This window comes from Cryptomeria japonica, chromosome 3 (genome assembly GCF_030272615.1).
Source record: "Cryptomeria japonica chromosome 3, Sugi_1.0, whole genome shotgun sequence".
NCBI classification, from domain to species: domain Eukaryota; kingdom Viridiplantae; phylum Streptophyta; class Pinopsida; order Cupressales; family Cupressaceae; genus Cryptomeria; species Cryptomeria japonica.
In genome coordinates, this window is record NC_081407.1 from 292,178,669 (window position 1) to 292,203,066 (window position 24,398).

General features: G+C 38.2%; 1 protein-coding gene across 2 annotated transcripts in view; it reads right to left on the reverse strand.

Moving 5' to 3' along the window:
* LOC131062702 (protein HIGH CHLOROPHYLL FLUORESCENCE PHENOTYPE 173, chloroplastic) overlaps positions 1 to 24,398 on the reverse strand; it is a 200,517-nt gene that overhangs the window by 157,568 nt on the left and 18,551 nt on the right. Inside the window, exons 2-4 of one of the 2 annotated variants that reach the window (XM_057996403.2) lie at positions 18,379 to 18,630; positions 18,074 to 18,235; positions 17,797 to 17,847 (exon numbers count right to left, since the gene is read on the reverse strand). In XM_057996403.2, the coding sequence (XP_057852386.1) occupies positions 17,797 to 17,847; positions 18,074 to 18,235; positions 18,379 to 18,630 (465 nt within the window). The remainder of the gene's footprint in view (positions 1 to 17,796; positions 17,848 to 18,073; positions 18,236 to 18,378; positions 18,631 to 24,398) is intronic. The other variant, XM_057996404.2, reaches the window with a different exon arrangement.

The following is a 24,398-nucleotide window of genomic DNA, read 5'->3' on the forward strand; positions in this document are numbered from 1 at the left end:
TTGAGGATCATTGAGCGATGTTGTTTTGGGCCTTGTTTGATGTTTCCGGAGGACCACATGAAGTTTTATGCATTTGAAGATGTTCTTAGTGATTTGGGCCGACATGTTATCGTTTACACGTTTCATCATGAACTGGTTGGTCTTTGGCTGACTTGATCGAGTGGTTATCGCTTATAGATGGTATAAGGAAAATTTTAGAGGATCATTTTGGACGACAGAGGTCGGAGACAAAAGAGATCGAGTGAAGATGTAGTTTGTGGAGAAATTCTAGTCCGGGGTGATTGAAGTCCGAAGGGACTGAGGTCCGGATCAGTGAAGAACAATGCAGACTGTTACCAGAGACCTATTTGTCAAGAAGAAGATCTGCGGATCTTAGATTTGTGTTGTATGGATTGTTTTATAATCCTGGGTTGCAGTCCAACAGGTGTAGCCGTTGAAGGCTTATGTAATTCTTTAAATGGTTGTAATGATTGATTTATCTGGTTACTGGTTATATCATGTGTTGCTTCTACCGGTTAGGTTGCTCTTTATCTGTTTACCGGCTATATCTTGTGTTGTGTTAGTGGTTGCCGGTATCTTGCATGGTGTTTTGTGTTATAGGTTGCAAGGCGGGGATGTCCTTCATTGGATTCTCCCTACCTTGACTGCATCAAAACTGTTGATTGATCTTTGCAATTTGTCTAGATCGGGTCCTGAAGTATTCTTGGCAACTGCAACAGTCTTGATGAACACATCATAATACCTCACTGTTGCTTTTTTATGTTCTACATTAACAGCTTGCATTTTATCATAAAATACCTAACAACTCACAAACCTATGGATTGAATCAACAGTAAACTGTTATGCTTCTAGTTCCCTGCGGAGTCTTGAAACCATCTCTACGAGTACCTCATTTGCTACAAGCAACTCTCCTTCTGAATTTAGAATCTTACAAGACATTTTATCAAAATTAGAAAGTATGTCTTGTTCAACCTTGCCACTCATCTCAAGTGTTACCTGAACATCTTTGATGAGTTTTTTGACAACCAACGATTTGTTTGTCAAAAGTTCATCAAATTTAATGTACTGTTTTCTGTCAGATACATAGAAACGAGACTCAAACTCGGCGCAGACTTGGCAAGGCTGACCAGACTCGGGACTCGGCAAAAATTCGACAAGACTCGGCAAAAACAACAATTTCTAGTGACTTTTGCCTAGAGCGAGTCCTGGAGAGTCACGACTCCCTGAGACTCAGCTAGGGTCACTCGGCTCGGGACTCGCCAGGACTCAGAACTATGGTCAGATATAATCATATTGTTGCACAATACCTCTAACTTAATCTGATCCATTTGATGCAGATCTTCAAATCTTCTTCAATTAAGCTAAGACTTTGCTTGAAAACTTCCAAAATCTCATTCAATTTGGTTCTTGCAGCTCTAACGCTGCTCAAAACATGCAACGCCTTCTTCACCACTTGGGTACTTTGATCAATCAACTGATCAACCCAAGTATCAACTACTCTAGCCTTTTGAGCAACCTTTTCTAATTGTTTGATAGATTCTTCAAAAGTAGAGGTAAATGGATCAACTTGCTTTGAAGAATTCGTTATCTTTTGAATTACTGTAATGAGCTATGAATTCCTCTCTTTAAGCTCATTCTTATTTGCCAGTAATTCATCATAATTCTGGACCAAGAGAGCTATTGAATTCGTGGCATCATGCATGACACCTATATGTGTCTACTTACCAAGTTCTATCCTTGTAAGCATGTAGTCTGACAGCTACATCTCTTCCGGTGGCTTTTCAACTAGTGGCTCTGCTACTTCTGCATACTTTGTCTTATTCTTATCCACCACCACCCGCGAAACTGTCTTTTCTTTCTTCGCGGCTCTAAGCTTAAGTTTTGCAACTTGCCAAAAATCAAAGATATCAGGACAAATCTCCTTCTTCTTCCTCTTAGGTGTGATCGAACTCAGCCAAGGGGGTAGTTCTACTGAGTTCGTATCAAAGACAACAACTGTGGTTTCTAAAGGAACAATTCTCTGCTCAACTGGTAACTGATTACTTGCCTCTATCATGAACTTTTCAAAGTTCAAAGCAAAAGTATCAACCTCGGGAAAGGAAACATCGAGCATGGCCACATAAGAGGGATTGATAAAAAAAACATTCTCAAGGCTTCCATGAGACGTTTCAACAGATAGCCATGTGTTAACACCAGCAGATGTACTTGGTTCCACAGGGTTTACATATATAGTAGAAAATGAATCCACATTTGTGTCAATTGGAAACATAGGAACATCCAATGACAATTGTGGAATAGCCGTATGAGGAGAATTTGAACCAACTGAAGGGGGTGATTCTGCTGCATTTTCATCATGAGTCTCATCTTCAGCATCAACATGGATCTGTACCTGTGGTTTCTCTTTCCCTTTCAACGACACTTCTGGCAAAGGAATAACCAAGGCTCTGCTAACTCGCAGCTTGATCCTTGTGCCGAAAGAAGAGTCACCTTCCTTAGATTTGATCCTGACTACAGATCTTCGCCCAGCAGGCCCAGCCAAATCACTTTCATTCTCAACCTTAATTTTGATAGTTTTGACCCTATTATCTTTTAACCAGGCATTTGTGTTTGCAAGGATGGGTTGAAATCTATCAATGATAGAGTCACATTTCTTTTTTGAATATTGTAGAGAAGGAAGAGGAGCTTCTGCAACACTTTGCTCAACATACTCAGGATCGAGGATCTTTCCATCATCTACCATGCCCTCTAGAATTCAGGTTAAATAAAGATCTACAATTTGTTCCAAAGTAAGCCTATTGTAGTCCATTCTCCTATTGTAGTCCATTCTCTTGATTTCCTCCTCAGTGCGGAGATCAATCCAGATGTCCTCCAAACAATGGACATGTGTAAAGACACTTTGATCTTGTCCTTCATGCCACAGTAATCAAAATCCTTTCTGATTATGAACTTCCTCAACTTGATTTCCTAGAGTTCTGTCTCCATTGCCTTAGCCCTCGCTGACGTATTCAAGGAATATCAGCCAATCTGCAATGGATTATGTGAGGAAATGTTTATACCGAGTTTATGATTGGCAAGTTGTATTGCATGAACTGTCATCAATTGTCTTGTTAATTCCATCAGGAGAACATTATTCGTAGGATACCAAGGTAACATGTATGGCTGTCCCTCAAAACATCCAGCCCTCATAAATGTTAAGGTTGGGAACTACAAAAACAATCATCCATATTCATTCACCTTCGTCCATGCAGCCTCAGAAACCCTTATGTTTTTTAATGTTTTATCAAAGAGACGCATGAAGTGACCAAAGAATGTATCCTGCACTCTTCTGTATTGAAGCCTACTAGGCTTCAGAGTCAACTGATCATAATATTTCCGTATAGGCACTAGGGATCTGTCACCCTTGGTAGAAAGACCAGGAAACTGTCTATGTGACGCTGCAATATAAACCAAATAAGAATTCATATAGAAAGTGAGAGTGTTGGGAACTTGTGACAACTGCTCACACAAGTTGTCGTTGATAATCTCTCCCCAGAAGATGTGGGATTGTCCCTTCCTAGTGACCACGATGTAATTGTACATCCAGATCTCGAACACATTAGAATGCCTCAAACCTATGATCCTGCTAAGAAGCGTGATCATGTCACCTACTTCTTCAATGAAATCACATCTATACAACTTAGGCCATCTCGAGAAGCAAGTCTGGGGAGTTTTTAGCCACTTAGCATTAATGTGTCGGATACAATCCGATCTCCTCTAATTATATAGATCCAAGGCACTCTTCATGGTTATATCAGCGTATATAGGAGATGCGAGGACTTTGAAGATTTTGTCTATTGTTTTTGAATCCAGTCTTATAATTACATTCCTGTCTTCATCTCTAATTGTTCTCGTTTCCTTATCAAAGTGAGCAGCACATGCAAGAACAAACTCAGGCTCTAAGGCAACCACTGGAAATGAAGACACTAGATGAATATGACTATTCAGGAGCAGCTGCATCCCATGTGGTGAAGAACACTCAATTCTTTCTAAAAACTTGGACATGTCAACGTGTCCAATTTTTGTATCTTGGATCTCATCAATAAGAGAGACCACCTGTGTGGGAGCAACTTCATTCTAGTACTTGTCATACTTGTATTTCATCTTCTTGTTTAAAGGTGAAGATGACTCTCCTAACATTGAACAAGAATCTACAACACTGTGATGAAAACTTAAGAGGGTAAGAACATCTTCAGCTGCAACTGGTGATTCCATAGTCTTCAAGTTTTGAAAACCAATGCCCATACAAGAACTTGGGAAGGGTAAAACTGCTTGAACTAACTCAACAATGCTTTATAGATGAGCTTGGATAGCAATGGGGAAAAAATTCGGATCTCATAAAGGTGTTTGCAAGTGGAATAATTTACACATTTTGCACTTGTAATCGGGTCTTCAAGACCCCACTGCAAGTGAGAAAGTGAAATTTGAAGGCATTTGATTATACATACATGTAATCCGAATCTTGAAACCCGATCCAAATAGATAATATGTGAAATAACCTTACAAAAAGCATCTTAAAATGGAGGGACAAGACTATAAGTGGTATGAATTTGTCAAGCTAAAGGATAGAAACCAACTTTGGTACTTGCAGTCGGGTCTTGAGGACCCGATTGCAAGTAAGCATGAGGGATAAAACAATGTGCTTTACTTGTAGTCGGGTCCCCAAGACCTGATTGCAAGTAAGTCTTTATATTTGAACTTGCAGTTGTAAGAACAAGACCCGATTTGACTTTGAGGGTAACTTGAAGTGAAAATGTCAAACACACTTGTAATCGGGTCTGAAAGACCTGACTGCAAGTGAAAGACAAATGTATTTGCAATCTAAATGACTTGCAATTACACATAATAAATCAGCATTTGAAGACATGTAATGTCCCCATTTTTGGAGTAAGAGTAATTAATTAATTTAATTAGTTAAGTTGTCCAAATTATTATTATTTTTAATGGATAGCTTAATTAATTATTTTAATGAATAGTATTAAGTTAATTATTTATAAAGTTATCAAATAAATTTACAAAAATTAAAAGATGACTTTACATTTAATTAATTTAATAAAGTGACTTAATTTAATATTATATCATAAAGTCACTTAAATGAAATAATATTAAATTAATATTATTTCTAGAAGCTTCTGGATGATGGATTAAACAAGTATAAAAGAAGGTTTAGCTCAGCTTCTAATCAGCCAAGAGTTTATATTTGCCTTGTGGAGTTGTGGAGACTATAGTTTCTGCAAAATATTATCTTTGGGAACAAAAACTCCCATTGATAGCATAACTGAGGGAGTGAAAGATTTCTCGAGGGGTTGCATTGAGCAGGCGATACTTCAGTCACCTCATTTGTGCTACATTGGTGGCCAAGGGCCAATTTTACTTGGATTCATATTGGAGATATTGTATGGCATCAAATGTGTTCAACAAGATTGTCATTTTGGAGCTGATTGTATCTTCAATCCATCGAGTTCTTTCCTTAAGCAATTCTCAGATTTGAGAAGGATAGGCGATTTTCCTAGAAGACCAATTGAACAAGAAATTGGAAGGTTGCTGGTTGTGTAGCAAGTTTGAAACAAATCGAGCTCTAAACTCCATTCCTGCGATTTTTCTATTATCACCTTGTTTAAGCCAGAGAAACGAAAATCGCCATGAATCGCCTAAACTCAGCGAGTCTGAGTCCGAGTCATGCTCGCCGAGTCTCTGGACCTCGGAATCGGACTCGTCCGAGTCTGGCGAGCAAAATCGCCAAACTCGGCGAGTCCCGAGCCCCAAACTCAGCTACTGGCTGGGTTAGTAAAATGACAAAAAAAAACATTTTAAAAAGTTTTTTTTAAATGAATGATATCGTCTTTGTTCACTACAACCTCCGCCTGAGAATGAGAAAAATTAGGGTTACAACATGTCAGCCAATAGAAAAATAACACCCGACGGCTTTATTAAATAATAAGTTTTTTTGGCCTTGCAGGGCACTGCCCCTCGACCCCGCCCTGTATCCCGACAGGGAGCGCGCAAGGGGCAATGCCCCTTGATCCCACCTTGGGGGCGCTGCCCCCAAACCCCCATCAAAAAATATAGGGGGAAACTGCGTCGATAGAAGTAGGGAAAATTTAACCTCTGAGTCTGACATTGATTGGATCGACTAGGTAGATATAGAGGCTGAGACTATAGCCATGGCAGAGGAGGAGCGGAGAGCACGAGCACAAACAGGAGATTTAGAGGCAGATAGTGACACGGATGTTCCTGATGTTGCTGAGAATGGCATGGTGTCACGGGGAGCGGCTATGGCTGTCGAAGCATCCAGGACCTACCTTAGACGCCTTCGCAGGGGGCCGGGGCCGGAGGGTGCAGGCTCCTCTGAGCCATAGACTTGTAGCTGTATTTACCTTTGGTATTTGTATGAAACATTTGATGATGATCATATGATGACATGGATTTTTTATTCCATGAATTTTGTAATATTGTATACATTTGACAATATTTATATATCTGTGTTTGTTATTTCCTTCAGCTACAATTTGCGTTTATGCTTATGTGATTGATGTATACTTGTGTATGTAATCAAATGACCCGAGTTTGATGATGTTATTGTGTATTTAAGGTGTATTCAATAAAGGGTGCCTGAAACAAGTTTTAAATCTTTAAAAATCTCTAAATTTCTTGAGTTTTTCACTTTCCCGAGTCCAGCCGAGTCTGACTCTGAGTCCCGAGTCCGAGTCCGAGCCGAGTCCAAGTCCCGTTTCTTTGGTTTAAGCATCAAAACCTTCAATTGAAGACAGCGCTATCATTGGAGACATAAGGTGATATATCTTAGAATGCATTTGGAGGTGAATAAGTGAAGTTGCAGGGTTAAAACAGTTCTGAAGCAATTCGAACTTCCTCTTCCATTCCCACGATTTTTGCTGATATTACCTTACCCAAGCATCGAATCCATCATTAGGTGATAGCGCCTTGATTGGTGAAAGGCAGCGATTATATTCAGTGATTAAAAAGAGATCTTGGTGCTAGAAATTAATTATTATCAGGCATTCTAGCTGCAGCAAGGGCGATTTGAAGAGAAGGTCGATTTGGCTCAAGGGAGGCTCCAAAATTTGGGATATTGCTTGCTTCTTCAATCTCAAGGCTAGGTGATTCATATCAGGTTCATTTGGCATCAACATTTCCTTGTATTTCTCTATTATATGCATATGTCCATAACTGCCATGTATCTTCAGACTTTCTAAGAAAATCTTTGATAAATTGCTAAGTGTTGGGCATTGGTTTGGTCATTGTAAAGAGCTCATTGGTTCCCTAAATAAAGGAGTAATAAGGTTGCCTCTCATTTGCACAATTGTCTTATGATTTCATGCCAACTATTTGATTAAATTCTAGTCAGCTGTAGGAGTGTGATTTTGTATTCAAATTCATGTAATTACATTGAAAACAAGTTGTTCAATCATCCTAGTGGGTTATGCTATCGTTTAGTAGTTGTTTGCAAGTCACACTTTGATGAAACTTTGTGGTTAATGCTTCCAAAACAAGTCTGAAAACTTTGCAACAGTCCAAACAGCATAAGACACAAGTTATACTGCAGTCTAGAAACCGCATAAAATGCAGGTTATACAGACTGAGAGTTAGAACAGCAGGTTGACAACCTATTGTTTGACAATATTCCTTGCATATTCAGTCTATCAACAGCAGGGGATATTACAAGACAACACATCACTTGCATCTGCAATGCACATGGAGTACAAGAGATTATTTATGACAAGAGCTTCAATGGGAGAAACAATATAGAGATGGGAAACGACTTTGGGTAAAGCAACCTCTTATTTATTTGTAGTCAAGTCTCCAAGACCCGACTGCAAGTAAATGTGAATATTCGAACTCACATATGCGGTCATAAGACCCAATCTCATTTACATTAAGGAAAGAACAAGTAACAAAGGAAAGCTTACAAGACAATACGCCTTGGATGCGGAGAGGAAGAACACAAACTTGGCATCGAATGGAAAGGAAGACTCACAATGGGAGCTAAACTTGGACACTTAGGATATTCTCATGGCGTGAAAAGAAAATCTGTTGCTTGTAATTGGCTAACAAATATCCTGCAAGAAATACGAAGCAAAAAGAAAACCCTAAAGCAATCAATCAAACAAAGCGGAATCATAAGAACATACCTGACAGATGAAACCGCTGAATCAAGAAGAAAGACAACTTAGAAGAAACAATAAAAACTTCACAAACTTGCAAGAACCAATCACGCACTTATAGGCAATATGAAAGAAACTCCCCTTTGGATGCAATCACTTATGCATTGATTAATCTCCCCAAAAATCGCAGAATATGGCCAAGGGAAACAGACTTGCAAGAGAAAAAGAAGAACGCAATGCCACCCATAGTCGAGTTGTATGAACTTGACTACAAGTGCTAAAAAGTTGTATCGGGTTTGAAACCCCCGACTACAAGTCACAAAATAAAAATGAAAGTTCCAAACTTATAATCAGGGTATATTTACCCAATAGCAAATGACTTAAAATATAAAGAAAGGCACAAAAGTGAAATCGAGTTATATTTTCATCATTGCAAAAGTAAAATACTTAACAAAAACCCTTTCCACTTGTAATCGGGTCTTCTAGACCCGATTGCAAGTGACCAATATTACTTGCAATGTGCTTAGAAAAAACCCCAACTTGTAGTGTGACCTCGGAAACCCGATTTTGCACTAAGGATGCAAAAAAGAAGACTCAAAACAATTAAAAACTAACCAAAGAAGATCAAAAAGAGGCACACACCCAAAATAGACAAGATTTGAAACAAATTTCAACCTTGGGAAGCATGCAAAAAGACTCAAAGGATGAATTTTAACAAAAATTCAAGGAGGTTGCTCACATTTTTGTATAACAAAAATGAGGACAACACAAACAACACCTGGTATCACAAAACTTCTTAGCATGATATTGACACCCCTACTCAAAAAAGAATATCAGCCGTTGGTACCATAGGAAACGCACCAACTTGGAGATAACAGCAAAACAAGCATACTGCCGAGATATCCAAACAAATTTGTAGCTGCACACAAGTCAGTAAATTCTGCACACAAATCTGTAACTCCCGAGATATTCAAACAATGATATATTTTTATCAAAAAAACGACTCCTAGAAATGTATCATTCTATAGACAATAGGACAAAGAGCATCGTATTTAGCATAAAGAAAGACACTTGGACATAACCGCCTCCAATATGTTCACAACGTCAAACAGATTCTTCTCTGAAAGAAAACTGTTTAAACTGAAAACATTCCCACGGCAAAGAATTTGTAAGACACATAACATTTCACAAATATGACATGGCATAAACCAATGACAGAGGCGTTACAAGTGAATATGCAATCAGACAAATTAGCAATCAGACAACCAATGTACACTTGTAACCTTCGATCCTCATAGAATTCGATCCTTTTCAAAGGACAACTATCAATGTGACAAAACAAGTTGATGTGGCAATCAGACTTTGACAACATGGTTAACTAAGTAGTTGACGGACTTAGAGCTTACAAAGTCAAAGTTGTGACATCAATGACAAACAATATAACAGTAATGTGTGCAAGTTTGTTGGGTTCTGGCATTTTGTCCCTGATCTACATCATTGGCTAAGATTCTTCGAAGCCTTTGGTTGCTAGTAACATTGAGATTTTCCCTTGTGCTCAGGGGTTTTTCATTGCTTCCTTTGCTTCTTCGGAGGATCGTGACTTGGTGTTGGGCAAGTTGTGGGCTTGGGGAGTTAACTCTCTCTCGGTCAAACCCTAGACTGCTTCTTTTAACCCTCTTACTTAACCACTCTTACTTAACCATTCAATGTGCATCCAGTGTGAGTTAACTCTATCTTGGTCAAACCCTGGACAGCTTCTTTTAACCCTCTTACTGAACCACTCAATGTGCATCCAATGTGGATTCACCTTCCCAGCCTTCCTCTTCATTTCTGGGAGCATTTTTGTTATGAGGCCATTGGCAACTCTATCGGTTGATTCTTGAAGGTTGATGATTCCACATCCTTCATGGGTCATTCTACTTTTGCTCACATTTTAATCAACATTGACATCTTTATGCCTCTCCCTGAGGATGTGGTTCATATAGTTAGGGATAGGCCATGGACTCAATCGCTAGATTATGAGGGCCTCCCCTTTTGCTATCGTAGATGCTTCTCAACTGGTCACTTAGCTTCAAATTTTTCTCTCTCACGTCGTAAAGGTGTTGCTACTTGGTGGAAAGATGCTAGTGTTAATGATTTGACTGTCGAGGCTCCTGATTTTGATGACTCTTCACATGTTGATGACTCTTCATGTGCTAATGATGACTCTTCTAAGGATGATGTTGCACCTCTTATGGTTGTTGTGCCCTCCGCTACCCCCCTAGATCCTACTAGTGTGGCCTCCTCAGGCCTTGAACTATTTACTTTTGTTGGTCTTGTTCTACAGCAACAATCTGCTCTAGGTGTCGTTGTACAACAACAGCCTGCTCCAGGTGTTGATTGTCACTCTGAGGGGATTTCCCAGTTTGATCCCACTTGCAATTATGTTCCTAATAACAATTTTGCCAGGACTGTTGTTTGTCATAGGCGAAAAGGGGTGTCTTCCCCCCCACCAAACTCTTTCGTGTTGAGTTGTGGGTGATTCTCCCCACTCTTGAGGTGGGTTCCTAGCTATCTTCTATTGTCTTGTTGTTGGTTGGTAGGCCTCTTAACAGTGGTCTTCTAACCTATTGTTATTGGCCTATTTAACCTAAGCTTGTATAGGGTCAAGTTGATGTGTTTTTTAGGCACATGCGAACACAGAATAAAATACCTTAAGTATCTTATCATCTCTTGAATAAAATCTCTCAAATGTTGAAGATTAGCTTAAGGATCACTTGAGAAGACTCCAAGGTTCATGAATGTAGGGTCACTACATGTGGATAAGCTCTATTGGTTCATGTGATTTTGTTGGAATCACAAGGGGACTTACGTCGAATTGTCGAATGCTTGAACTGTTGGAACCTAGATCATTTGATGTTGCAATTTTGTGATGCTTTGTTTTATCCTAAACTCACTTGAGTTTTTTAAAAAATAGCAACAGATGAAGGGTTGAGAGAGTCTATTCTAAGGCCTAGAATGTAAGAAGATGGATGAGTGATTAGGTGGAATCCTACCAAGCGAGTTCTCACCACAATTTGACACAAGCTCAGTGCAATCTTCTAAGGACATTTCAAAGATGTTCAAATCATTACCGTCAAACATTGCTCACCATTCAAGTTAACGCATAAACAATGGACGGATAACAATTTGAATTTAAGCTCATATCACTCCAGTTGACCACGGAAAGCACACTTACAATCAGCAAGAGGCTAGTGGTATGGACAGAACAGATTCCACATAAATGCATTCAACAAACTCTTCCATTCAATCTAATCAATATGAAAATAAATTGAGAAGTAGAACCATGAGGCTTGTTGAAATAACAAATTTCACCATAACTTCAATGAAAAGAGTACCACATTTACAAGTCATAACAACAATTCTTCCTTCTCCTAATCTACTCTAACTTACATTCTATCTTCTATTCTATTCCTCTTCTGCTACTAACTATCCGCTATTACCTATTAGCTAACTATTAACCTTTACAAATTAAGAGCCTGGACTTTTATAGAGAGCTCATTTACAATGAATGGCCAGGATTGAATCTCCATCAATGGCCAAGATTTTACAATGAAAACCCTAATTAGGGTTTGTTACAACAAGCTCAATTTGGCCAATGAAATGATTACAACACTTTGGCATGACCAATAAATAACAAGGGTAGGTGCCTCGAAGTTTGCACCATCACACGTGAGTCAAGTACATTGCATCAAGTCATGTTGAGGTGGACCTCCTCCAATTGGTAGAGATAGTGACTAGGACGATGACTACGATTCAACCTTTAACTTGCACTTTGTCGGCTTGGTAGATCATCATGAAGGAATATTTCTTGATACTCAATATTATCTAGCTTCAGCGATGATGACGATGATCTTCTAACTTTGATTAACTCTTCTGAAACTGTCTTCTCGAATGCCTTGATCATGGAAGTGCAAGGTATAAATCTTAGTTTTGAAGTATTGATGAACTTTAGATGTCATCTTTGTCTCTTTCCTTCGGAATTCCTTCTCTTGTGACTCCCTTCATGTCGTTGATGTTGTAAATCACGTCTTTATGTAAGTGAATGCTTCTTGTGTGATCTCCTTATTTCTTTCTTCATCTCCTGCAAAACTAACAAGCAAGTATCAAATACACTTCATATATAGATTTAATAAGAACATATAAAGAGAATTCACCCTCATGAAGGGACACTTGAAGTTGTTTTTCACTCTTAAAGAGGAGCTCTTGAAGTTTACTCCACTTTTGATGTTCATTAAGTTGCCCTTGTCTTTTGAACTTGCTCTCCTCCATTTTCTTGAACTTCGTTCATATTCATGGATTCTTGAACTTCGTTAATGTATCTCATTTCCTGGAGTCGCCTATGTGCATTGATTTTTTAAGTTGGCTCTTCATGCTCTAATCTTGAAGTCACTCATATACCTTGACTTTTGAAGTCACTTACCTTACTGAGATTGCTAATGTATATCAAATCATGATATTCGCTCCTGTGGGTGAGTTCACGAAGTTCGCATCTATACACCATTTTCTGAAGTTCATTTGTCCTCAAAATGTAAAACTCACTCATATACCTTTAGTTATGAAGTTGAAATTTGCCCTTGAAGCTCTTTACATGAAGTTCGCTCCAAATCTTGAACTCGTGAAGTTTGCTCCAAATCACCAACTCATGAAGTTCGCTCCAATTTCTCAACTCCTGAAGTTCGCTCCAAATTTCCAGGTCATGAAGTTCGCTTGTGTTGTTGAGTTCGTGAAGTTCATTTCAAATTGAATCCATTCAAGGTTAAATGCTATCAAGCACTCTTCGCTCCTTTACTTCCAATTTTGTTCATGAAGGCTTAAAGGTGTAGTTCGCTCATATGTGCTTATTCTTGAAGTTTGCTCCAAATCTCTCAAACATGAAGTTCGCTCCAAATCCTGAGTTCATGAAGTTCGCTCCAAATCCTTAAGTCGTGAAGTTCGCTCCAAATCCTTAAGTCGTGAAGTTCGCTCCAAATCTTGAAGTCATGAAGTTCGCTCCAATCTTTCAGGTCATGAAGTTTGCTCCAATCTTCCAATTCATGAAGGTGAAGTTCACTCCTGAGGCTTTGAAGACGAAGTTCGCTCCTGAGGTTGAGCTCATGAAGTGGATTTCAAATCAAGACCAAACTCCTCTTTCCTCACTTTCACTTGCTCTCTCAATGATAACATACTCAACATGAGGTCTTAGGATGAGTTTTTTTCTGCTCTGTGGGAGGAGTGCAAGAAGTTCGCTACATAAGGAGTGTACATGGAGTGAAGTTCACTCCTCAAGAGTAGCACTTGAAGTGACCCTCTAATTAACAATCCTTCTTCATTCATAATTGAACTCATGATATCTAGACTTTGTAAACTTACTTCATACTCATGCAAGACTATCCACCTCTCCTAGCCATTTGAGCACCTATACCTCTCTAATGCAAAGGCTAATAGCTAAAGACTCAAACACTACCTAGAAAGCAGGAAAAAAAAGTGGGGGTCCCTATTTGCCATGGGGCAATGTGTGAATACCTCACAACAAGTCAGCACCCTTGTTTTGCTGCCTTTCTTTTATGCCACCTACGAGTTGTTTGTATGTAGGGTCAACATCCTTGTTTTGCTACTTTTAATAATCAAAAACATAACTACCACATTATGCAGGCAGCCATTGGCAGCAACTTCACTACATAAGAAAGAAAATTTAGGTCTAGGCATGGAGAATTCAAACACCAACAAGAGATTAGGAAAAGGTAAAATGAGGCTTTAAAAGGAAAAAGTGGAAAAAAATGGAGAAAGTGTAACTATGAACAAGAACTGGTCACAGTGTCATGATTATTTAAGCCTGTATGTTTCTCATTCATCATCAAACATTAAATGTTACACTACAACATTTTTAGGCATTCCAAGCACCATCCCAGACCTCTTCTAGGCTAATCACACTTAACGCTTGAAAAATTTCTTCACTTTTGAGGACAAATCTCTATACGGGAGTACATGTTCTATACATTGTCACAACATAGTGTTAAGATTATGTGATGGCCTATATGATCCTCAAACCCACGGTCTGAATAGTAGTTAGGAGGATATATGTGTGTTAGTTAATGCTTAATTTAATGTTTTTTGGGATTCCCTTTGGTGTTTTTAGGGTTTTACCCCCCTTTGGTTATAAATTATATGATCCTCAAACCCACAGTCTGCATAGTAGTTAGGAGGATATATGTGTGTTAGTTAATGCTTAATTTAATGTTTTTGGTGATTCCCTTTGGTGTTTTTAGGGTTTTACCCCCCTTTGGTTATAAATTGTAGAGAGAGTCCTGACATTTGTATCCCATTCTTACTTCAAATCAATCTTTACCATCAGATTTGTATGTGTGAATCCACCCTAGGTGAGTGTAATGTCCCCTTTCCTGCTCTAGTTTATTTTGGGGTCTGTTGGCCAATTCCGAGACCCATTGGTCCGTCAGAGGCAGAATTAGGGTTTCCTAATTTCTAGGAGGATGTTTTGGCATTTTTGGTGGCCTACATGTTGGAGTTTGTTAGTTTGGGTTCCGGACTCCTTCTGGGTTTTCGGAAAGCTTCGCAATGATGGTACATGCATAGCAAGCAGCGGAGTTTCGTAAGCTTACTATTTTTAGTAAGTGGAGGCGAGAGCAGCTTATTTCTTTGGGTTTTCAGAGAGCTTCGCGATAGTGTAACATGCAAATAAATCTGAAGACTTTCCAAACTTACTATTTTTAGTAAGTTGCGACGACTGCTCAGAATATGGTAAAAGTCACTTTAGAAACACTTACTATTTCTAGCAGTGTGCTATTTATAGTAAGTACTATTTTTGGCAATGCTATTTTTGGCAAGTTGTTGTGGTCCAATTCAGAAGCTATGGTAAGCAGTGCAGTTTTCAGGATTTCAGCCTTCAGATTATTTTGAGCAATATTCGGTATATGACAATTAAAGTATTTTTAAATAATTTATTATTTTCCCCTGGGCCTAGGCGTAAATGGTGTATGACATAAAGGGGGTCAATTTGATATTTAATTTATTAACTTATAGCCTAAGTCTAGACACCCATGGAGGTTATTTTCATTAAAAGGGATTATGACTTTACAATATATTTGATATTTGCTTAAGGGAGAAATACATTGTTGCTAAATAAAACATTTAAAAGTCATTTCCCTAAGTTTATGTTGAGCGCTCACTTATTATATTATTGGCAATTTTAATAAAGTGACTCATCTATGCACTTGGGCGATTTGGAAAGGAAATTAAATAAAAGGCAAATTAAAAGAAATTTAAATGTTAGTGTTTAATCCCATATTGGAGGGAAAGGAAGTTCAATTTGGAGAGAAGATTATAAATAAAGGCCTTGGGCTCTCATTTTGGGTATCCATGAATATTATAACGAAGTGCTATCGAAATGTTGATCAAATGCTTCGAGGATTGTCTCCTCCTAGATTGAATGCTTGGCTTCTCGCTTGAAAGATAGCGACTAGTTGAGACTTAGGACTGTTCTTCACTCAGGAGAATAGATGGAATTCATTGCAAAGTTTGTGATCAAAGTTTTCTGACTTTGGAGTGTTGTGTGTGAGTTCCAGGTTGCTGATTTTCAGTGTTGTAGGTGTGTTTTGCTCATAAGTCTCTGCGTAGTCTTCTGCCGGTTCTAGGTATTGGCTCGTTATTTCTCTATGCTCTAGACGATCATTCTTGTATGTTTTAAGCGTTTATCTTGGAGTCTTTAATTTTATAATTGCAAATCGATTTTCTACTCTAGCCGTACCATGTTGGAGCTGCCTTGGGATGCGTGCAAAATAGTTTTGGGTCTGTTTGATGTGTTTTGGGCCTATCTTTCTTATTGTAATGTTATCCTCACGCTGAATAAATGGTTGAGTAGATTGTATTTATCATTTTCAGTCCTCCCGCTGAATAAGTGGTTGAGTGATTGTTATTTACTTCAATTTCATTGGCATTGTGATTGGCTGGTCATACCACCAAATTGTTGTTAAAATTTTTACTACCCGCTGGACAAGCGGAAGGACATGGCTTGCCACCCAATATTGTAATTTCCAGTTGATTTTGGAAGTTAACGATCCCCTTATCACCATATGCTCTCACCTTCCCACACTGGGCTCTTGGTGATCAGAAAGTGGAAGGGTTACCTTTCAGAAGCATTTTGATTATCATTTTTCTAACCCTAACGGGTGCTTGTGATGTTTGTAACTGGAAATATTTGAAAAAAAACAAGGGGGATATTTCAGTGAGAAGGCATGCTCTATTTTACTTGTTTGCACTTACATCCTTTGTTTCTGCGACTTTTTCCATTGTTTTCCTTCAATTGCAGCACACATCTTGATATTACCATCTCGAATTAATTAACAGAAGAAAAATATTGAAAAAGAACAATATTTTAAAATAGTAACAAAACTTGAAATCCCTTGAATTTATAAAAGAGTATGAAAGAAGGATTATAAATCCAGCTTGATTAAAGGAGATCAAAATGATCATTTTAGGTATGAAAATAACTTTGAAATTGCCTATTTGGGAAACATAAATGAAGACTTTTCCAGCAATATATGCCATAACAACATGAGGGATGTTTAAGGGTGGAACACACCCCGCTTGCTGACCTTACGAATCTTCCACCACTGATGATGTCAGACCATGTGGATAAAGAAAAATACTTATGCTTCACCAAAAATCTTCAATGAAATATACCGCTGACTTCTTTCCTCATGCAGGACGAAAATTTGAACTCACTGTCCAAGACTAAATTTTGGGTTCTTATACGCAAGGCAATTTCAATTACAAGGATGGCTTAGGTTACTTCACCTTTGAAGGGGTAACCCCATCACGGTATGTGTATGAGGATGGTGGTTGATGTGGAGAATTGATTTCATTTAAAAAAGAGCTCCAGCCAGCTGATTTATAGTCCTTCACGAATTAAAGAGTTCTATGTTACACTAGAATTGTGTCCATGTTACTTTCAGTTCAAGGTCATGACATCCACATTGTTGTGAACCAGGTAGCTGAAGCCTAAACTCCATGTTACATAGAAGCCATCTCAAGGAAGAAAAACCTCTTTGGAAGGAAAACACAGAATGCAGTAACAGTAAAGTGCCTTTTAAGAATAAATTTAAAATACCAGTATGCAGAAAAGTATTGAACTGACTTCAACCAATTATATTACAAGTTCTATAAGATAAAATTGAATATTGACATAATACATCACCAGTGTGAATGAAATCACTAAACATTTTGCTAAGCAGGATTACATCCATGAACGTAATTAAAAAAAATCTGCATTGGATAATGTCAATGGCTGTTTTCATGAAATATTTTCAGACAATAGGAGTATCTTAGAATTTTAATTCATCAATATACAATTTTATTAAAGCAAGAAGAACATATCACAGTATGATTTCATGCAAAATGGAAATTTTTCAAAGTCCAAATCAAGACTACCAATTTTCTTCTACATTAATAGATAAGGTGGATTCTTTTTTAAATATCTAAGTAACTGGAAGGTCATGTTGATGCAAATTAGTTCAAATATTACAAAAAGATTAACTTAATTTTTAGTCACTCTCATCTAAAATATTTCTCTTTTTGATGTTTTCTTTTACAGATAACATACCAAATCAACATCAAGGCCAAACATGGATCTTGCCTTTTCTGCATTCCTCACCTGAGTCACATGAAAAAACAAGTAAAAAACTTTACAACAGAAGTGTAGGGAAAAATTATGCATTTCAAAATGCCAAAATAAGTTAATTAAAATTTAAATATAAAATAAAAAGAGTTGTTCAAGAAAAATGTTTGAGATCTCAATCAAAAGTCATGGATGAAATATTAAGTGTTTAATAGCCTTAAAGTCATTTACAAAATAGACAATGGATTACAAAGCATCATACCAGAATACGAACAGGAATTCCTTTTCTACGGAGAACATCAACAGCTCGTTTACCAACACCCCCGGTTGCTCCAGCCACTAGTACAAGATCCATCTCTTTATTTTCAGTTTGTGACTGTTGAGTGGCAGAGCCTGATAACTGTGCTATTAAAGATTCAAATAACTTCACAACACAAACACACATGAAAAAGATTTGTTATTTCGAGATTTATTGAAAAGTTATATTGAACGGTTCAAGCCAAGTTAAGACCACTCTTTGAAACCTTGAATTATTAGTCTCTCAAAGTCATCTCAAAAAAACATTACCTTTGCCGGTGATGGAGGCCCATTAAAGAAGTACAATGTTCTCAAGAACCTTCCAATATCCCAAGGTTGCCTATCTCCTTTTGCTACAATTCGCTGACTAAATTTAAAAGAACCTTGCAAGTAATGCTTTCTGGCACAGGAGGTTGAAAATCTGTGTTTCAATTGGACAAACCCTTTAGAACCAGGGAAGACTTCCTTTTGATGAAATTTTATCTTACTGCATGTCTTATCACCAAAAGGTGAAGAAAAACCCTGCAATACAAATTATGTTTGTACATTTAGATAATAAAAAGATTTTTTCTTTTCCGATAGAGTTTGGCATACATAATGACATTTTTGCATGAAGGGACAACAGAGAAACAATATATTTGTTGCCATAGATGACCATAAGTTCAAATATATGAACTCAATTGAAACGTGATTAAATCAACATAACTAAATAAATAAAGATGTCCAAAGTAATGTATTCAGAAACTTGGAATGAGAAGGAATGATTCATCTTAACAGTCTTTAAAGATCAATTGAAGGGCTCATGTTCACTATTCAGGTTTGGAAGCTTCATGCTCAATACTTGACGGTGAACTGATAAAAACATCGTGCAGAATGCAAGAAGATTCTGGAGAAAATGAGGACTATTGATTCACATATTGTGGTACTGAACAAAACTGGCAATATGGTCACTATTGGATCTCTAAATACAAAATTAAGAAAGCTGGGTTAAAAATTAAAAACTGTTGTTTTGTTTTTTCCAAACATAGAGATGTCATACGTTATAAGTAATCTCTTGAAAAATATTTTCACATGCAACAATTTCATTCACAAGCTTTATTATGGATTTTAGTTTTATGAAGTTTTTCTTCTCAGTTTTGATGTTGATCTTTTGGCAAGCTATTGGATCCTCAAAAGTTAGGACAAGCCAGCCACTAGGGTATTGCATGGGACAACACGCGCAAGATTATGGAGTTCTCATTCAAACAGGACCAATATTGCATCCAATAGCCTTACAAAGGCCGTTGTAACTAAATCCATTTTAATTGGAGTCTCCAATGGAGCTTTATTAAATTCCTCTTCTTTTTTTATTAAGGTTAAACACTTTTGACAATAGCTATGAACTAGGATACAACTGTAATATCCCAGTTATTTTTATTTTATTTTCAAGGCCAACAATAACCATCAACAAGAAGTTAACCCATTAAGGTTAGAAATCATAAACTGAAACATGATGGGAAAGTAACCCTTCCACTTTCTGATCACCAAGTGCCCAATGCATTAGCTTAATTAACTGAAAACAATGCAATGCTTGGGCGGCAAGCCAGCCCCTTCCGCTTATCCAGCGGGAAAGCAAAAAAACTTGGCGCTGAACCAACCAAGTGAGATACACAAAAATACGAATCACTCAACCGCAATATTTCAACGGGAGGACTGCAATTACATAACAACCTCAACTCAACCGCTTATGCAATGGGAGGACCATTACACATAGATATCACTTGACCACTTATGCAGTGGAAGGACTGGAATTACAATTTTACTTGATAAAAGGCGGCAAGCCAGCCTCTTCCACTTTTCAGCGGGATGAGAATTACAAAACAGAACTGGTTAGTAGTACTACTACTTAACCTTACAAAAATAGAGATATGAGAAAGATAGTAATGCAGATTATCCCAATAAGAACATGAATTTCTGCTAATAATCAATCTGCAGGCTGGAATTGCAAAACCAACAGCCTAAGAAAACTCTAAAAAGCTCACAACTCTCTCAATACACATCCAAATCACCCCAAATCAATCCCAAACCCACACTAGATTAACTGCAATGACAACCAACCCAAATCATGATACCATACTCCCTTTATTGATTTTGCACGCATCCCAATGCAAAACAGAAAACCACGCCTAGCCTAAGAATTTTGATTTGGTCTAGGAAATTCAAAACTCAATTAAAAATGCCACAAACTTACAAAGTATGTCGCCATTACTGGGAAGGATGAAAGAGCCAATACCCATAACGCTCAGTCGCTTCAGCAGAGAGGTGTGATCGAAAATGCACTTCAGCCACAAGCAAACCAGCAAGTCACCAAAATCGTCCCAACACCAAAAATAACTATGACATGCTCTGAGAATGTAGAAGATAACAGTACACAACTAGGTACTATGTTGCAAGTACGAAGCCGGGAAGCACTAGGGAGACACACTCCGAAGTCTTAAAATCTGTCGCCAAACCAGCAGCATAACATTACAAATTTTCAAGATGATCCAGAATGGGAGCCCAAGGCTCTTATTTATAACTTCACACCATCAAATCCAAATGCAAATTGCTTCAAACTCAACTTCTTTCATTTGCATTTCATTCCACCTCACGTGGACCCCAAGAGTGATGCCATCTTCGCAAGTCAATCCTCACGCCATAAAGCAAGGACCACGATATTCCACTTAGCAAACATTATAGATAAAAATGAAATAATATCTCTCTTAATAATTTTGGCATCCCCCTATTAAACATAAATTTCGCCAAGCACTTAGGAGATATTAGACATTAATCCCAAATTCAATAAATCAGTAGCAAATAATCAGATTAATTAAATATTAAACCTTAGGAAAAGGAAATAATATTTAATTGTGTTACATATGACTCCCGTACTGATTACTGTCAAAACCAGGATGAAATTGAGCCAGGAAGACCACTGAACTGTTGCAGGACCAGGACCCTGTCCACTGCCAAAAATAGAATTATGCCACACTGCCACTTACTAAAAATAGTAAGTCAAGAACTAATGCTCCGAAAAGCATAATCTTCGCGCCCAGTGACAGAGCATGGAGAGCTCAGCAGGACAGTATCCTCAAAATAGCCATTCCCTGACTTACTAAAAATAGTGAGTCCTCGCCTCATCAATGCTGGACCCCTCATTCTTCATTCCACCTAGCCTATGGGTCTCAGGAATAGGCTAATGGACCACTAGGAGGTCATCAACGAGAAGGGGACATTACAACAACAAACAAAACCAAACAACAATGAAGAACTGCATGGAACATACAACTGAAAGGAAACAATACAATTGAAACTCAAAAACTAGAGTGAAAAGTCCAACCAACAAACTGATAGGCTTCAATCAAATGGGACAACCACTAGGTAAACCCACTCAGAGTGGTAAAAAGTCAAAAAGCTCCCATGAATTAAGGACTCAAACACCAGCCCTTCCCCTAAACTCCTTGCTAGAAAGGTCCTTACTAGCCACAAAGCCATACACAATTCACAGGGGGTCATGGAGCAAGAGGTCCATAAAACCACAACACCCAAAGACCCACCCAAACCAAGTCTGTCCTCCTCTTTTTGATCAGCCATTCTAGGAGCATCAAGAGCCACTATAATAGACTCCCTAGTCTTCAACCATTGCAGCATGTCCTATTTTTATTGTCTCTTGTGCACACCAAAGAGGAATCTTCATAGGTAAATTGCAGGCTTACACAGGGATGCATCCCCAGACCCATATGACCCATACCCATTTTTGGGACGTCCCAGGGACACAGGAACGCCTCAAAGATGTCCCCATGCTGTCCCCTTTGAGCAGAAAATTGCAGGAAACATCCCTAGTCACACAGGGTGCACAGGCTTCACGTCGTCAACAATCCCTAGGACCGCCAAACATACCCGATGTGAAGCTTAAATTTAAATAAAAAAAGAGGAGCAACAAGGTTTGAAGGGAGAACAATTTTTTTTAGCATGGATTGAAGGAGCAGCTATAAAAGAGATTCAATCTAGGGCAGTGGCATTGCAATTTCTTCAAAGAGGTAAGTCATTTCTTTTTTTCAATTTATTTTCAAAGCTTGAAGCATGAAATGTTCGATTTTATTTTATTTTTTGCATTTTTCAATTCAAAGTTGCATTAAATCTCAAGAAAACATAAGCAGCAATGAGAATGGTAGTAGTAGTGACAATGAAGTGGAAGAAATTGAAGGAAATACAAGTGTTGAGTGTGGTAGTGGACAGAAATTAAATCCATTTAAGTGTCCTTCATAAACCTAGATATGCAAAGGGCCCTTTAAACAAATAAAAACCTCTTCTACAATTTGTTATACCTATGGATAAAAATGAAAAAAAAATCAAGGGGGAGAAGGGTGTGGCTTTGTCACATCTGCGGGAAAGACTTTAGAGAAAGCTACACAAGGGTACGGTCTCATTTCTTGGGTTTTATTGGGGGTGGAGTTAAATTTTGTCCAGAATTAAAAGAACATGAAAAGATAGAGTGCCATAGATTGCACATGGTGATGGAATTGAGGGCTCAATGTGTGACATGTCTACACATTCTTTTGAAAGTGCACAATCATCTATGCCTATGCCATCCACAGTCTGGTAGTAGTGAAGTTGCTACAAGAGGAAAGAGGAAGATTAGTGATGGTGAGAAGCCAAGGACAGTTGAATCTATGTGACTCTCACCAAGCGTACGATTAAATGAGACCCCGCAGTAGTACCAGTGATGACTCGCTACTCGTTGAGATATCTTTTGCATCTCACCGAGCATCTCAATAAGTATGAGAAAGCGACGTCGAAGAGACAAGTAAATGTCACACCGGCCACATTAAGACAAAGAGTAAGAAGGGTATGTAGAAAAGACATTCATAAGTGTGACCGATTGGTCAATGATGTGGTGAAGTGCATTCTCGTCGAAGAGACATTGGTTGTCAAAGAGAGTTTTCTTTTGTTTGTTCGATTAGCTGATGAAGAGTCATTTAATGCCGATAGAGAGCCGTTGCAAGAGAATACAAAAATGGTGGTTGGGTGCCTGATCAAATCTAATCGTAGAGGTTGGAAACAAAGAACAAAAGGATGCATTTAATGACAATGGCTTCCAGACTGCAGAACAGAGACAAGATCGAATCTGTTAGTGGCTCGAGAAGATTTTTAAATCTTTAGATGGCGGGAAATCCTCAAATGAGTAGATGAAGCTACTAAAAATAGTAATCTGCTCACAGGGATTTGAACTAGAAGATGGAGAGGATGCATTTAATGCTAGCGGCAAATAGACTGCAAGGTAGATGGAAGATCAAATCATTTTGCAGCTTGTGGAGAGTGAATCCAGATGGATGGCAGGAGATTGCTTGAGGAAGAAGAAGACCATCATTCATATAGATTGATAGACAATATAGAGTGAATGGGGAGAATGCACCAAGAAAGTACAGAGAGATCAGAAGTGCAGAAGAGAGAATTGTGGGTGTGCATAACACTGTAAGTGAGCAACACAAAAAGAGATTGCACACGAAATGATCAAGTGTAGAGAGAGTGGGTGCAGAAAAGAGATAACTGAGAGCCTAAATAGAGAGAAAGAGAACAGAGGATTGTGAAGAACATCAAAGAAGCATTCTTGTTGAAGACAAAGAGGAAAGAGTTGCAGACAAAGAGCATATCTACAGAACAATATAGAGAGTTTGTTGCAAGCAGAAAAAGCAAAGATCAAAAGTGTAGATCAATTCAAAATTTACAAAATATCATTTGTAACAAGGTACTTTAACTATAGTTGAGATTTATCTTCATTGTATATCATCTAAGTGGATGCTCCAATCAGGGGTTGGTGCTCCTTTGAGTTTGTGCCCATAAAGATCAGGGGTTTGTGCTCCTTTGGTTTGGTGCCCATAAACTTGTAAATAGAATATTTTCACTGTGAGGCTAGATTAGAGCAGTAGACTCTAACAGCTTTTCTCACCGAGGTTTTTCTGCACCGTGGGTTTTCCTCGTACATGTGTTATGCATATGCTTTTGATGTCCATGTATGTTTAGCATTTCATTCATGGTTATTCTTGCTCTTTGACTTTAGTGGTTTTATTGTTTAAGAATCTAGTTATAATTTCTGTTGATTCACCCCCCCACTCAGTGATCTTTTTGTGTTCCTTCAATTGGTATCAAAGCCCTCGGGTCCCTGTCAGATAGCTTTCTCCAACTTAGGTAGATTTTGGTATGTGAACACAAATGGCTAAACAAGAATCCTCTTTTGTGAAAGTACCAATATTTGATGGCACTAACTATGC